The following is a 15,512-nucleotide window of genomic DNA, read 5'->3' on the forward strand; positions in this document are numbered from 1 at the left end:
ATAAATGATGTGATTCATGGCTAAAACGCTGTTGACTCTGTTTTCTTCTGTCAGATGTTCAGCTCAGCGGGGTTAAAGATTGAAGTGTGGGTTTTATTTAAAACAACCATCTTGTGGCCTTTGTGCAGAATTACTGTCAAGGTTTCGCTCTGAACCGCTAAGTGAGTTCAGGCAATGTACAGTCGACTGTCTGCGTCTCAGCTTCCTGCGTGAGCTTCCTGTCCTATCTGCCCTGAGGCTTTCTCTGCGGCCTCCATCGTGCTGCAGGTGCCCCACCGCCTCAGTCCTGCACACAGGGGGCTTTGAAGAGGGACTGCCCTGCTGAAGCGCTTTATGCAGCCTCAGCAGGTGTTTTACATGACACACCCAAAATCTTTTTAACTTTTAGTTCCATTAAGAGGAAAGTTTGTAGGCTTTTCTTTCTTTCTGACTGTCAGTGTCACTCAGTAGACCCAAAGAAACTTCTGGTAACACTCATTTAACCACAATGACAGATGTGATGACAAAGCTGCTGAAGTGAGACAACTATGTCTGACATTACAGTCAGTCCTTTAATGCTTAAAGTTTAGAGTTAAATCTGCGTCTCGTCTGCCGTCCTCAGCTCCTGCAGGTCATAGCCAGAGGTTAGATCACTGCCTTTGGATCCAAAAGGTTGCTATTGTCCAGACTCCACTCAGCACAGACTGTAGAGCATCCAGATGGACTGAAGCTCTGGTTTAAACCTACAGCGTCAGATACAGAGTGAGGGACCGACCAGCTATCTACATACATAAATAAACACATTCGGCTGGATTTCTGGTTGCTGCTATTCGTGTTTGAGTAGTTTTGAACAGTACTTGAGCTCAAATCATTGCACAAATTCAGCATCATGAGCAGTTTGGATTAGTTTAGATTTTTATCTGATCTGAATAAATAGGTCGCACGCAGACAAGAAGTGATGAGGTGGAGGAAGGTGGGTGTATAATGTGGCACTGGGCCACCACAACGCCTCTCAGGTGTACTTTGCAACAGTAGAAGAAGCCTTTTGTGAAGTCCTTCAGCATCCAGCCAGTGATTTCTACCAGAAGATCTCCTCAAGGTAATGAAACAAAGACAATGTGACTGTGATGTGCTGGTGGCTTGTTTGGCTGATGGAGAGTTTTAGCATTCGGAGGGATTTCCCTGAACCCTGAGAGGCCTCTTAAAACTTTAAAAACTTTTTCAGGAGCGAAAGAGGCAACATGGCACCAGCTGACGTGATGATGGTAACTGGCAGAGCACAGGAGGTCACAGTTAACTGGTGTGTGAATGCTGCGTACAGAATACACACATTCATGTTCCCTCCAAAGTGTTCAGGAGGCGTTCGCTTACCTTTCAATTCTCCTCTTTGTCACGAGTCGTGTACAGAATCGACATCCAAAATCTAAACAGAGACGAAGTGTGTCCAATCACAGTGAGTCATCCTGAGTCAGAGCTATGACTCATAACTTATATGTACTATTAATTAACTCTGTTGTGGAGGTAATTTTCCAAATGCCTATTGTACTTCTACATGCTGTGCTCAACTTCTCCAGACTTGTGAGTGATATCAGGGCCAAAGCGTTCTCAGTCTGAGGCACCATAAACTTAAATTAAAGAGATTCAAGCTCTACTATGATCTGCATGCTCTAAAGTCTGAAATGGACGTATTTCAGTGTTAAATCTCGCCCCAAAACGCACAGATTTTCATTTATTGAGCGGTCACAGATAAGAAGGTTAAGTATTTGAATCTGACATCGACTTTTGTGTCGAGACAAACACCAAGCATCGAGTTCCTCGACCAGGGTACGTTGTGTCTCTGTCCATAGATCAGTATTACATGGACACACCGTCCCATCTGTCACTGCTAATTCACTTGCGTCAAGTGAGATTGTAGTTTTGTCACAGTTTTGTCACAGTGGTCACATCATAACATAATGCTGTGTGAATGTGATACTGATGTCCTTATGAAAGACCGGATGAGAGAATGCTTTCTATTTACAGCTCAGGCCTCTGAGAAGGTGACGACCACAAACACAAACACAGTTATGCAGTTTAGCAGTTATATGACGCACATCTCTCACAAATCACACAAATTGCAGCAGCAGTGCAGACAATAGTTCATGTTCAGCTCACACTGTCAGTATGACAAACTGGAAACTGTGCTTTGCTCTGCTTCTGCCACTGACTGTGTGTGAGAACAAAGCAGGTAAGACAGAAACCAGTTTTCTTAATGTCGAATGTATACACACTGTTTTTCTCTATTGTTCCCGTCTTTGGTTTAAAAAGGACATTTTTGCAGTGCGTCACTGCTTAGATGATTTGACCAGTATGGGTGGATGGAAACTACGCTTTGTTGTGCTTCTGACGATAACTTTTCACATCGACAGCAAAGGTACAGGAGCTGCTTCACTTGTTATTGGTCGTGCATAACTACAGCGAACTAATTTCATGCTGTATTGATTCTTAATTTTTTATTATTGCAGCAACAAGCCAGCAGCTTGTGAAAACAATTGGGAGCAAACCAGATGTGACTCCATTGTGCACCAATGACACTCTGAATGTCATCGTGTTCATAGTGTGTAAGATCAGCTCAGAGAGAATCAGCGGAGAAGAGTGTCGTCTGAAGTACCGACATGGAGGAGGCTTTACACATGAGTGTGACTGCAGGTTCACACTCATGACAGACAATCACACTGTCTTCCTCCACCTGAGCAGGTTAACACCAGAGGACAGTGGGAACTACACCTGTCGCTGTTCACGTCTTGATGGGACGTATGTTGTTCACCTGAATATCACAGTGGAAGGTAAACACACCTCATGTATCCTCCTCATACTTTAACATCGTACTGTGATGAAGAGTCTGTGGTTTGCAGCTTGATTAAAACATGCAGTGATCAGACCGACTGAAGTATGTTTGTGTCTCAGCTTTGCTGTTTTTTTGATTTGCAGATTTCAGTAATAGAATACTGAATTTTTGCATGTCAAACAAATACTGGTGTCATTTTTCTGACAGTGATGTTTTGTTTTCAGTGTTTTTGTGCATTTTTCTCATACTTGAGAAGAATTTCAGTGGCGATATGACATCTACTCCTCTTATTTGTAATAGAAAAATAGTGAAGTAATGTTTGAAGTTTATTTGGGTATTTTAAGTCTGTAGGAGAAGCATCGCAGGCGACGACCTCATGGAGCTGGATGAGGAACTTTTGACAGGCTGTAAAATATGTCGTTTTGTTCCAACTACGTTTTGAATAAACTACGTTTTTGATTTGCAGACGACTTTTAACACATCGAGCAAACAGCAGAACCATTTTTCTGGCAAACATTTTTCTTTCCAACGTTTCAGAGGACGAAGACGTCAGCAGTTCAACACGAACGCTCAGTCCTTGGGTTGGTGTGTCTGCAGCCGTCATTATAGCTGCACTTATTGTGGGATTTACCTACAGGATAAAAAGAAATGGGTGAGAACAAGATTCCTGATGACATCATTATTATTATTATCATTCCATTTTTCTAGGAGATGAAGAGAAGCTTTAACTAACTCTGATATTCTTTCTTATTTAAAGAGACTGTTCAATGGCAGCGACATCTGGATTATCTGTGTGTGAAGCTCCCGGCTCTTTGGTGAGTCGAGTGTTTTTTACCTTTAAACTCAGATATTATCCAGTTTGATGTGTGTAATCATACGTTCATAATGCACATTTAAATGATGCCCTCAGCTGATTTTAGTGGGTAATATTTGTGAGTTTAATGTTGTCAATGATCCTCCTGCTTTGCACCTTTATTTTCCATAAAGACTTTTATTTTTCAACAGGACCCCGATGACCCCGATGACCCCTACACAAGCCTCCAGCATCCAGAGAGTGAACTCTACCAAACTATCTCACCTTCAACCAGCCAAAGAGTGACTGTCCACTGTAATAACCAGGAAGTAGACGGAGGAGAGTCTGATCCGAGCTGCACGGTGTATGACAACCTTCAAGACTAAAGAATCAGGAGAAGATATTCAGTTCCGCTGCCGTCGCCGTCATCAGCCTCGACGACTCTTCATCACTTATTATTTACCATCGGAGCCTCCAAGAGAGCACTTCTTCAGACTCCACCAGTGTTGAAGCCTGTCTGACTCTCACAGTAATTTCAAGATAAAACCACAGAAACAGAAGAGTTTGGATCTTTTGGCCATGTTCTGTAAACTGTTGATTATAAATGATTCATTCTTGAAATAAAGTCCACTCACTGGAACAGTGCAAGTGTGAAATGAAGGAAACGTTTCGCTTCTTCATAATAATGCTGTGTGAATGTGATACCGATGTCCTTATGAAAGACCGGATGAGAGCATGCTTTCTATTTACAGCTCAGGCCTCTGAGAAGGTGACGACCACAAACACAAACACATCACTTTTAGCAGTTATATGACGCACATCTCTCACGAATCGCACAAACTGCAGCAGCAGTGCAGACAATAGTTCATGTTCAGCTCACACTGCAGTCTGGACACACGACTGATGACTGATGTTTGATGACAGGATGTCTTATTGGACACGTGTAGCAGACAGGAGAACCTTTTCTTACCTCCACACACGTCTGAACTATTCCCAGTCTGAATGCTGTCTTAGCTTTTAGGGTCTTAATGTGAAAGCAGAAGCTCACGTGGCAGCACTTCCTTTATAGAAGAGCTCACACCGGCTCGTACACACCTCTGTGACAGTTTGAGGTTTGTGTAGCCAGAGGACAGCACGCCGGGGCCAGTCTGTCCTCTCTTCAGTGCAGGACATCGCACACTGTCACTATGACAAACTGGAAACTGTGCTTTGTTCTGCTTCTGCCACTGACTGTGAGTGAGAACATACGAGGTAAGACTGAAACCAGTTTTCATAATGTTGAATGATGATTTCTCTAATGTTCCGTCTTTGGTTTAAAAAGGACGTTTTTGATTGTGACTGATTGCAGAGACTGTTGTGAAAACCATTGGGAGCAAACCAGATGTCACTCCAGTTTGCACCAATGACACTCAGACTGTCATCACACTTATAGTGTGTAAGATCAGCACAGAAAGGAGAAGAGAAGAGTGTCGTCTGACGTACCATCATGGACAGGACTTTAAGCATGAGTGTGACTCCAGGTTCACGCTTACAGTGGACAATCACACTATGTTTCTCCACCTGAGCAGGTTAACTCCAGAGGACAGTGGGAACTACACCTGTGAGTGTTCACATCTTGATGGGACGTTTATTCTGTCTTTGAGAATCACAGTGGAAGGTAAACACACCTCATGTATCCTCCTCATACTTTGACATCGTACTGTGATGAAGAGTCTGTGGTTTGCAGCTTGATTAAAACATGCAGTGATCAGACCGACTGAAGTATGTTTGTGTCTCAGCTTTGCTTTTTTTTGACTTTGACACAGATTTTAATAATATTTGCATGTCAAACAAATACTAGCGTCATTTTTCTGACGGTGATGTTTTGTGTTTTAGAGGATGACGACGTCAACATTTCTGCACAAACGCCGTTTCTTCCGTTTGTTGCTTCGATTGGCGTGACTGTAGTCATCGTTGTGAGCGGACTTGTTCTGATCTACAGAGGAATACGTCACAGGTGAGAGGATATTCATGGCTCGCGTTGGATCTCGTTCACGTGTGCTGAACCAGTATTACCTTGACATGCAGCATCTTCAGCACCAACAGCTGAACTGTTCAGTCAAATCAATTTTCAGCTAGTTTGATGCTGATCACCTGTGACACATTCAGCAGGTTTTTAAATGACTGAAAACTGCAGTCGTGTCTATCAGGTCTTTAAGTTTCATATGAAGCAATGATAGAGGACATGGCCTTCCACTTTCTGTCTTGTTTCCAGAAATAGACTACACAGTGCAAAGTGACTTCATGCTAAGGTTGTTGTTAATGCACTCTTGTTTGACCGACAGAAAACAACTGGAACTGCTGGGCGGACGTCCAAACGAGGTGCAGTACAGAGCACAGAAAAATGTGACATCCTCTTCATTTATGAGGCTCATTTTATTCACATTCATGCATCTTTCTGCAGGAGCCAGAAGACATTGAGCCGTACAGCACCTTCATACAGAGAGAGACTGGACTGTACTCCACTGCCAGAGTGCAAGTCGCTAACGCTGATACACACAGTTCAAACGTGCTAACCAAAGAGGACGCACACGCGGGGATTTGTCTCTGAAGCTTCATTTGCACTGTACCTCTTCACACCTCATACATTAAACCGAAACACAGCACCTGTTGTCCACAAGGTGGCAGTATTGTGCTTTGTGAATCTGTATTCTCAGGATCATTCCTGTCTCACACACACTCACACACACACACACAAACACAGTTGATGCTTTGTGTGTCTTTCAGCTTTTTAATATCCACCTGAAAGCTGTCAAACTCAGATTCTAAATGTGAAATGACCGTAACTTTCAATCAGAATAACAAACACATTGCTCTCAGTGTGACACACACACAGCTAAAAACAACAAAGCTCAGCAAGATGGGTCAGCAAACATAGGACTGCTGTTTTATATGTATACAAGTGTGTAAAAGTACATGAAGAAATAATGAATAATACACAACGTCGATATAAAAATCAGGTGCTTGGAAACTCATCAGTACAGAGAGTGGAAAATTATTGCTGTCGCAGGTGACTGATGCCTTTATTTTAGACTTTCAGTTCTTTGGTTTCATGTTATCCAGATAAACTTTGTAACAGCTGCTTTTTCCTTGGATTGATCCTTTTTAAAGGAATGATCTGATGCGTATCTGTAAACTGCTCATGTAGAAAAGCTGCCTGCTGATTGTCATCTCTATATTGTCGCCTGATGCCCTCTGACCGTTATGATCTTATTGGTCTTAGATTATTTTAATAATGTCTGATTTGGTTCAAAGAGCAAATCTGACTAAGAGAACAAAAATCTCTCCTTTAGATTTTAGGAAACTCTGCCTGTAAAGGTGTCTCATTTGTCCAGGATCCACACCGTCGTCTACATCCCATCATTTGTTTTGATCAACACAAAGCCACAGCGTGACCTTCACTTTGTTACAAGAATGAGGAAGATTTTCTTTCATTCTCAGTTTAAGCATGTTTTAGACAGACTTTCAGTCCTTTGTTGTTGTTGTTTTTCTCTCGGGCGTTCCCCTACAAACACTTCTTTTTATTTACAGAGGAAGTACAACCAGCTCACACAAAGACGCCTCTGTAGCGATCACTGCTCTCCACTCGTTCGCACTCTTAAAGTCTGCAGTTGATTTACGTGAAGTGCATTTCTTCTCAGGGTTTTGACCAGTCATTACGCATCAGCGTTCGGGACAGGCCCTGTCAGCAGATCGTTAAGGGTCAAGAGAGGAGGTTTCCTCAGCACAATCACGGGAGATTTAAGGGAAATGACTCAACAAAATTCATCATCCGCACATGACAAGGTCATGTCAAGGTTGAGTCTCATTAAAAATAGGGTCGCATGTTTTCACTGGATCGAGATGACTGCGCAACTGACAGCAATGAATTTGGGTCTTGAACGCTTGACTTTTGCTCACACTAGAAGAACTAGATGAAGAGCGTCGAGCTGGACTGAGTGGGCCGCTGTAGGTTGGCCTTAGATGGTAGAAGGTAGATTTAAGGCTGCGTCAAGCTGCCGAGTATCTGCTCTTTGCTTGTTTGAGAGCAGGTTTCAAAGGCATTTCAGAAGTACCTTAAGTCAGGATGAGAGTGTGGTGTCGCCTGTCAGAAGACCCAGTAGATGGATGACACCTAATGATGGGTCAAAACATCATTTAGCACCAACGCTGGGTTTCCATAAGAAAGCTCACCCATCTTTTGACACATTTTACTGTCTATTGATGAGCGTCAGATCCTCCATAAACTGGAACCCTCAGTTCTTTCCTCCAGACGCTCTCATCAGGAAAACGAAGCTGAATCTGCTCACTGACTGACTGCCAGGCTGTGACTGTCTGCAGCTGGTGCACAGAGATAAGTCTGACAATCAGAGAAGCGGTCCTTCGGCCTGAAATAGATCCAGATACTTTCTGGTCGGATCAAGATGATACAGCTGTGGATTTAATGCTGCCACATGGTAATATGACTAAACCACAGCCGTTAGCTGTGCTTTCAGCGTCGCGTTCTGGTTTAAAATTACAGGTGTGTGATAGCGCAGGTGCTTTCCTGAAGACTTTGCATTGGGTTTTTCCAAAGTACCAAAGTATGATTGCTGCAGGAGCTGCTGGCATCCAGGCAAAATAAGCGCTTTGTAAAACACCAATGTATAATCTATAATCACATCATGCGTCGTGTGTGCTTCATAATGTGCAATCCAACCTCTGACTGAGCCCTTCCCCCTTTGGGTTGTGTAATCTTGATGATTCCAACATTTCTGATTAAATGTGATAATGAAAATGAAAATGATTGATGATCGTGGAGAGTTTACTGAACAATTATGACTTTAAGAATTGTTTTGGCATCTCTTCCTTTAACATTATCCCAGGCTGTGAGTCCGGGGATCAGACCGACTGGCTTAAGCTGTTGTTGTGCTGTTCCACCTGGCAGTTAGGTTCTTTCCTTACTTTTAAGAAGAATTATGCAGTAACTTCCCCTCCAGGATGTTTGCTAAACAAGATTCCGCAGACTTCATCATGTGAGATCAGTAATTGCACATTGCACAACAAATCCACAGAGCCAGGATGGCGGTCGGGGGCATGATGCACCGCAGTGCTGCCTCACATCCATTAGCATGTGATTCCTCTCTGATCACTTCCTGTTGTGATGCATCCCATGAAAAATGTCACCGCACACACAGAGCAACAATGTGCCCTGTAGCTCCTGAACGTAAGACTTCCTGACAAACATTCCTGACATGTGAGCGGACAGACGTGAAACTAAGATGGTCAGATAAGACGAGGAACACAAGGCTAACATCCAGCAGCAAGCCTGGTTTTAATCTGATGCTCAAACGTGCTCGGGAGGAGTGTACAGTACACGGCTTACAGTGTAGTGTTTGCTCTGTGCTGTACTGAGTACACGCTCTGAGCACAGATTACTCATGTTAAGCTCATCTTTGTCATCACGTTACACAGAATTGGGCGGACTTTCCCCGCATGCTCCTGGGCATCAGGTGTGGTTGCCTGGAGTGACATATGTGCAGTATCACTCCTCTTATCAACCTTTGCCATCATGTACTTAAAACCTCATAACACCAAGGGGCCACCAGACCTTCAAACTTCTGCCTCGGAATTTTTCTGCCTGTGATTCCTGGAGCTGATGCAACAGCGTTGGACAGTAAGTACACAATTCAGCGAAGCTTCGTAGAGGGAACATTAATAGTAGTAATATTAATGATCAGAGAAGAGCAGTATGAGTCACGGAGGCTGAAATAAGTCTATGCCCACTTTTGCTTCCCTATAATCAACACTGACAGTACACTGCTACCTCCTCAAAGACTGATGTCCTGAGCAATCATGAGTGCTGCTATGAGAATTCAGGCAGAATCCACTTCACCTCGACAGTCCTGCGGCATGAAAGCAGTCTGTTTGCACATCATGTAAATATATGTGGAGGAGACTTTTCCTTTGATTCTTCCGATGACCTCATTTGCTTCCAAGCATCGATTCCCTCCCAGACTTCTTTTGGGAAGCTTCACACGTCAATAGATGCTCAGAGGAAACCCCCCCTCCCTCCCTCCCCCTCCCTCCCCCACGCTCTCCTTTCTCTGCTTTGTGTCTGTCTCGGTTTCATTTAGTCTTTAGGCTTTAAAAGGCTGCTCGGAGGACAAACTGAAAGTGCTCCTTGTACACAGTGGAAGAAAATGTTGCACATCCTGGTTTTAACTGGTTTGCTCTTTAAAGGTAAGTGACATTGACGGGGAGGGCGACCCCTGTATATTCACTCTAAATCTGTTTATAATTCCAGACAGTCGGAGCAGTTACAGTCACTCATAGCTTATCATTTGGACTTAAAGTGCTCATGTATGGTTTTTATTTGTACTTCTTTATTTTTGTTTTGTATTCCTCTGATTATTTATTTGTTACTTTTTCTATTCATCTGTACTTTGTCCTGTATTCTGTTTCTGCTGTTGTGCTGCTGCAGCTGAACGTCTCCTCTGGGGATCAATAAAGGCTAAAAGGATTTGAACTGTATGTCATTTATAGGCTGCGTTGTTATCATCTAACATTATTTACAATAGACTACATTCAAAGGGCTTGGATGGAAAATGGTATTTAATAGAAAATGTGTGTTATTCACAGTCAAGGCGTGTCCGTTTGTAGTTCCTCATCATGTATTATTGAACAGCACAACAAATCTATATTTACTTGAAGCCCTTACTGAAACGCAGCTCTTTTGATTTTCAGCCTCGACATCGCAGATCACCAGTTACGGTAATTCAACAGGTGACTACGGCGGGGACGCGCACTACACGTGCTCATTACTCAACCCCACAGGTGCAGAGACAACTTTGTTTTGCAAACGCTGCTTTTATAATCAAGATGTAACCAGTGGTGCAGCAAGTATTCAGATCATTTACTGAACAAGACGTGCTGATACTGCGCTGTAAGAAATACACCGTCAAGAGTAAAAGTCCTGCATTGAAAATGTCACTTAAGTCAAAGAAAACAAGTGGAATGAGGAAAATGTACCTCAAGTATTAACAGTAAAAGCACTCAATGCAGAAAGACGTTCTGCTACATGATAGATTATTATGACTCATACATTCGTGGATTAGGATTATTCTCTCTATTAATCAATTGATTGCTTGGTTGGTTGCCATCGTCTGTAGGGTACTTGTGTAGACAGCTGGGTTGTTTCATTTACAGCAAAATATCATACTTTATAAGCTCTTTGTGTGTTTTGTGTGCAAAAATATACAACTGCACGTCCAATATTTCCTTCTGAAATGTAGTAGAAGCAGAAAGTGGCATAAAAGGAAGAGAAAGCAAAGTACAAGTACCTCAAATTTGTACTTGAGTAGATGTACTTCGTTACATTGCACCACTCTTGGCTCCCTCTGATTGGAGGGCCACTGTTTCCCCTCAGGTGTGCGCCAGGTCACATGGCAGAGGCGCTTCAAGGATGAGTCCACTGAGAATTTGGCGACCTACAGCAACCAGTTTGGACAGCAAGTCAACGAGCCTTATCAGGGGAAAGTGATCTTCACACAAGCGTCCCTCAGCTCCACGTCCATCACCCTGAGGAACGTGACGTGGGAAGACGACAGCTGTTACATTTGTTCTTTCAACGTGTATCCTGACGGCTCCAAAGAGACGCAGACTTGCCTCACAGTGCAAGGTAAATCACAGCAAAAGCAATCCTTTTCCTGTCAGATCGGATCATTTTGTAACGAAAGCGTTCCAGAATGTCTGGCAGAATGACAGCGTTTTATTATCTGTGTAGGGATATCCCAGGTGACGACAGGTGTGGAAGCTCCCAGCAGTGAACTCGAGGGAGAAGACGGGCAGGAGGTTGTGTTCAGCTGCTCTGCGACAGGTAAACCAGCTCCAACCATTCAGTGGGCCTACTCACCTGATGTCCTGCTCGTAAACCAACCAAGGACGACTACAGCATCCAACAGAGACCACACGTTCACCAGCAGCCGCAACGTCACTCTGGAAGTACCTCTGGGCTGGAGTGGACATGTGGACTGTCTGCTGAACAGTGGAATGATGGGACAAAGGCGGGAGAGGATCTTTTTTTCTGATGAAGAAAGGCATGACAAGAAGGAAGAGGAGGGTATGCATATCATTTTTTATAAGAGTGGACAGTCATCATGTAGCTGCAGTGTAACAGGATGAGTCTGGTTCACTAGTAAGTGACCCACCCAGGAAGTCCCAATGCCAGAAGTATTCCAGAGTACTGGAGGACTGGTTTCCCTGTAAAATTCCCAGCAATGAGCAGCTTTGCTAACAATGCTCACTGACACAAGGTGATTATTTAACAATGGAACAAGAGGATCTTGTGTTTCCTGGCTGTCAAGGAAGTGACCTGCCTAAAAAGTCTCAGCCCCGAACAAAACAAAGTCAGAGCAATTAGCGTCTTGGCTAATTATCCTCAGTGACTGGAAGAGAAGCCGCACACCCACCACAGCAGCGTGCACTTCCTGCTTATCAGCTGAAGTTAATCAATCAGATTATAGCGTGCCTGTTAGTCAGCTCAGCGTGACTCTTTATGAGATGGTTTCACTTTCACTTCTCAGTAGGTTTCACCTTCCAGAAAAACCCGCGTCACAGTACAATGACTTGTACTAACATAGTGAGCTCTCTGGGGAAGTCGAGTCTGCATTTAACAGTGTTAGAGGGAAATTTTTCCACCTTCCTCTTTTAGATAAGTGCAGTTCACCTTATTTCTGTGCAGACTGACTCTGTGCTGTTCTCCTTCAGGGGACAGGCTGTCTGCTTCAGGGGTTGCACTGGTCGTCAGTGCTGTCGTGTTCGTTTCCCTCATCGCTGTTGGTGCTGCATTGAAGCGAAAAAGGTGAGATGTTTGACACTCTGTATGACATCTTCTGAACAGGAAATGCACAGCAGTTTAATAAACTCTGCTCTTCTCTCTTTCCGGCAGGTTAAAGGGCAACAGAAGAAATGAAAATGTTTGATGAGAAACCTGTGAATATTCAAGCATGCAAGCATTACAGTAGCGCCAACATTAACTTTAGTGAGGTATCAGTGAGTTAAGCTAAAAGATGCTGTCCAACATCCAGCCTCCATGGGTAGTTTCACAACGCAGCCACACTGTTTGGAAAGCTACGCATCTCATCTGTATTTCTTTTAAATTGAAAAACTCAGCACTTTAACTGTGTCAGTGGAGAGTCAACCTTGATGCTTGCTCGGGCGTCGCTGAATGTAAAAATGCAGCAAGCATTGATTCATAAGAGTATGACAACCAGCTTTGAGCAGAATGGAGGACATGTAGGACCAATAAGTGGTTAAATCTGCTCTTATTCAGAGTTACAGTGGCTGCAGCACGGGGCACTGGGAACGTTTTGCTTCAGGGAACTGGAACAGGCAGATTATCAGCAGAACCAGCTGACGTGTGCTGCTAATAGAGGGGAATTGAGAGCAAGGACGTGCCCACAGTAACGTCACTGATGGGCTCTGGTTCCATCTGGTGGCCTTTGTGGGGGAAAGTGCAGCAGAAAAGTGGTCAGTGAATATGATGGAAATTTCAATCTCTATTTTTTTTGCTCAGGAAATGTGAGCTGTTTGCTTAAATATGTGATCCATGAAGTGATGATATCTATAAATGTATGTGCCTATAAAGTTTCAATTAGACCAAATCATTATGTAATAGATAATATGTTTATTATTTGAATATTACTTTCTAAGCATGGTGGCGATGTTGCTCGTTTCTTCGCACTTTAATGTTCAATGTATGTGTTATTTATTGCTCAATGTACATCTACCTTCACACCAAACTAAAATACACCTTGACTGTGATGTAGTGCTTATGTGGGTTACAGGTTGTCATGATCCAATCCTTCCATTGATGTGTTTTTATTAATTTATTCTCTGATCTTTTTCCAGACAGTTATTTATTTTTGTTCACTGAATTAAAACGTGATGTTTTAATGTTTATTATTTCACTCGTGCACAGTGTTTCTGTTGCCCTGGATTATATGTATGAGGAATAAGGCTCCTCACAAATACTGGACAAACGTTACCAATATTAACAAATATAAAGCCTCGAACACGGGCTCAGGGTGTAAGTCAATTACGAAATGAAAACTCCTTAAGATCATTCATCATTCTGTTCATATGCACGGAGGTGAAGTGATGGATTTCTGCATAGTTAGAGGAACCACTGGACTCTTCCGTGAAGGTGAGACACTGCTGATACATTAAGTCCATGTAAGACTGCGTAATCTGTTTGTCTTTGCCTGAAAGCACACCTGTGTGATTCCTGTGCTCTCACAGGTTCAACCTGTGCAGTATTCACAGCAATCAGTCAGTGCAACACAGATAGATTTTAAACAATGAGAATATAAGTCAATGTCCCCAAAAGTGGTGGAAATGCTGGTGCAACAGGTGCTGAGTTCAGCAGCTGGTCTGGAGGACAGGCTGATCGCAGAGTCTGTCTTATTGCTGTCAGGGAGTCCTGAGGGTGTTCCAGGCGGCTGCAGGGTCAGCGGTACCTGAATCCTGCTCCAACCTGTATTCCTTGATATATGTTGTTGTTGTTGTCCTCAGGGCGTCTCAGAGACTCCCAGTCAGGACTGCAGTCCTGACTGGTTTAGCCCTCTTCAGTTGCCGTTGGGACTGTCTGTCTCTGCACTCTGCTTCTGTCAGCTCGAAGCAGTTAGTGTCAAGGTCAGTCAGCAATGTCATAAATGTTGTCACGCAGCCAGATTCTTTTGAAAAGCTTCATTGTCTGCAACTTCATCCACTTTATGGCAGAGGGGGCCCACGTTTGTTATGCACATGGCTGGCACAGGTGTGGGATGTGCTCTCTTCCTCCGTTTGTGGGGGGCACTGGCTCGCCGACCCTGACAGCGCCATACAGGGCGCGAGTGTCCTGGATAGTCTGCGTGTTTGCAGTCATGCAGTTGACATTAACTCCCTGATGTTTAGGAGCACAATACGATCAGAGGTGTTGTTCATAATGGAGAAAACAAGACAGATCACTGATAAGAGGTCCTCAACTCTGAGCTTATTGAGGTCGATATGTATTTTATCTTTACAGGCTTCCATCAAACATCAACTGTTTTATCGTGTCTGTCTGTCAGTCAGATCTGACTAATGTTTAACTCTCTCACACACTTATCTGTGTGTTTAGAGTTTACTTTCATTCTCTCTGGATCTTGTGGAATAGACTGGTTTCTCCATCTCAGCCTCCAGCTGAAGGTAATGTGACAACTTTGAAATGTTTTTTAATTGTTAGCACAAGCTGTCGTTAGCTTAGCTTCACCACAAACAGCAGAAATCTGCAGCTCCGTCGTTCATTTTTCCAAACTCACAACTCTGAGTTTAACTGAAGGTTAAACAATGCTGTTAAAAACATCGGCCATGCTGTGCTGATGTTTGTGAGAGCAAACACTGGAATAAGATTTGATCCTCAAGAGCTGATGTGGAGACAACAGGAAGGAGCATTGAGAGGGCTGAGAGGAGCTTAAAGTTTGATTCTGTCATGAAATATGGACCTGCATCACGAAGAGCTCTTAACTCCCCTCCAACAGGAACAAGTGTCGGTTCTTTCTGTCAGTTCATACTTAAATGTGATAAATAATCAAATAAAAGATTAATTTTTTCATATTTTCTTAAACAGCTTCATTGAATTGGTCAGTATTTTATTTTGAAAGGTCTCTCTGCTTTGGTAAATTCCAGTGGAGGAAAGTAACTAATTTACTCAAGTACTGTAATTAAGTACTATAAGGAAGCACTAGTACTTTAATTGATTATTTCTTCTACTTTACATTTCTACAATGTAAATGTTTACTTCACAACCTTTTGTTACTTTTTAAATCAAGATTTGAAATAAAAACAACGCATCAGTTCATTAAACTGCATAGAAGTCTGGTTCCACCTCGCCAG

The 15,512-nt window shown here is 43.1% G+C and overlaps 3 protein-coding genes across 3 annotated transcripts; all 3 read left to right on the forward strand.

Annotated features, from left to right (window-relative positions):
- The first annotated feature begins 2,107 nt into the window (after positions 1 to 2,107).
- Positions 2,108 to 4,244, forward strand: LOC143316171 (uncharacterized). The gene is made up of 6 exons (XM_076723942.1): positions 2,108 to 2,206; positions 2,300 to 2,392; positions 2,484 to 2,804; positions 3,344 to 3,458; positions 3,564 to 3,621; positions 3,812 to 4,244. The coding sequence occupies exons 1-6, from the start codon at positions 2,143 to 2,145 to the stop codon at positions 3,983 to 3,985; spliced, it is 825 nt and encodes a 274-aa protein (XP_076580057.1). The 5' UTR covers positions 2,108 to 2,142; the 3' UTR covers positions 3,986 to 4,244.
- Positions 4,245 to 4,432: 188 nt separating this feature from the next.
- LOC143316131 (uncharacterized) lies at positions 4,433 to 6,315 on the forward strand. The gene is made up of 5 exons (XM_076723871.1): positions 4,433 to 4,850; positions 4,948 to 5,256; positions 5,475 to 5,595; positions 5,924 to 5,960; positions 6,043 to 6,315. Exons 1-5 carry the CDS (start codon positions 4,787 to 4,789, stop codon positions 6,187 to 6,189), a joined length of 678 nt encoding a protein of 225 aa, XP_076579986.1. The 5' UTR covers positions 4,433 to 4,786; the 3' UTR covers positions 6,190 to 6,315.
- A 3,368-nt stretch (positions 6,316 to 9,683) lies between these two features.
- On the forward strand, positions 9,684 to 13,993 carry LOC143315991 (nectin-1-like). The gene is made up of 6 exons (XM_076723643.1): positions 9,684 to 9,839; positions 10,344 to 10,433; positions 11,026 to 11,277; positions 11,383 to 11,718; positions 12,366 to 12,459; positions 12,547 to 13,993. The coding sequence occupies exons 1-6, from the start codon at positions 9,800 to 9,802 to the stop codon at positions 12,578 to 12,580; spliced, it is 846 nt and encodes a 281-aa protein (XP_076579758.1). The 5' UTR covers positions 9,684 to 9,799; the 3' UTR covers positions 12,581 to 13,993.
- Positions 13,994 to 15,512: the final 1,519 nt, after the last annotated feature.

The sequence above is a fragment of the Chaetodon auriga genome, chromosome 23 (genome assembly GCF_051107435.1).
Source record: "Chaetodon auriga isolate fChaAug3 chromosome 23, fChaAug3.hap1, whole genome shotgun sequence".
NCBI classification, from domain to species: Eukaryota; Metazoa; Chordata; class Actinopteri; order Chaetodontiformes; family Chaetodontidae; genus Chaetodon; species Chaetodon auriga.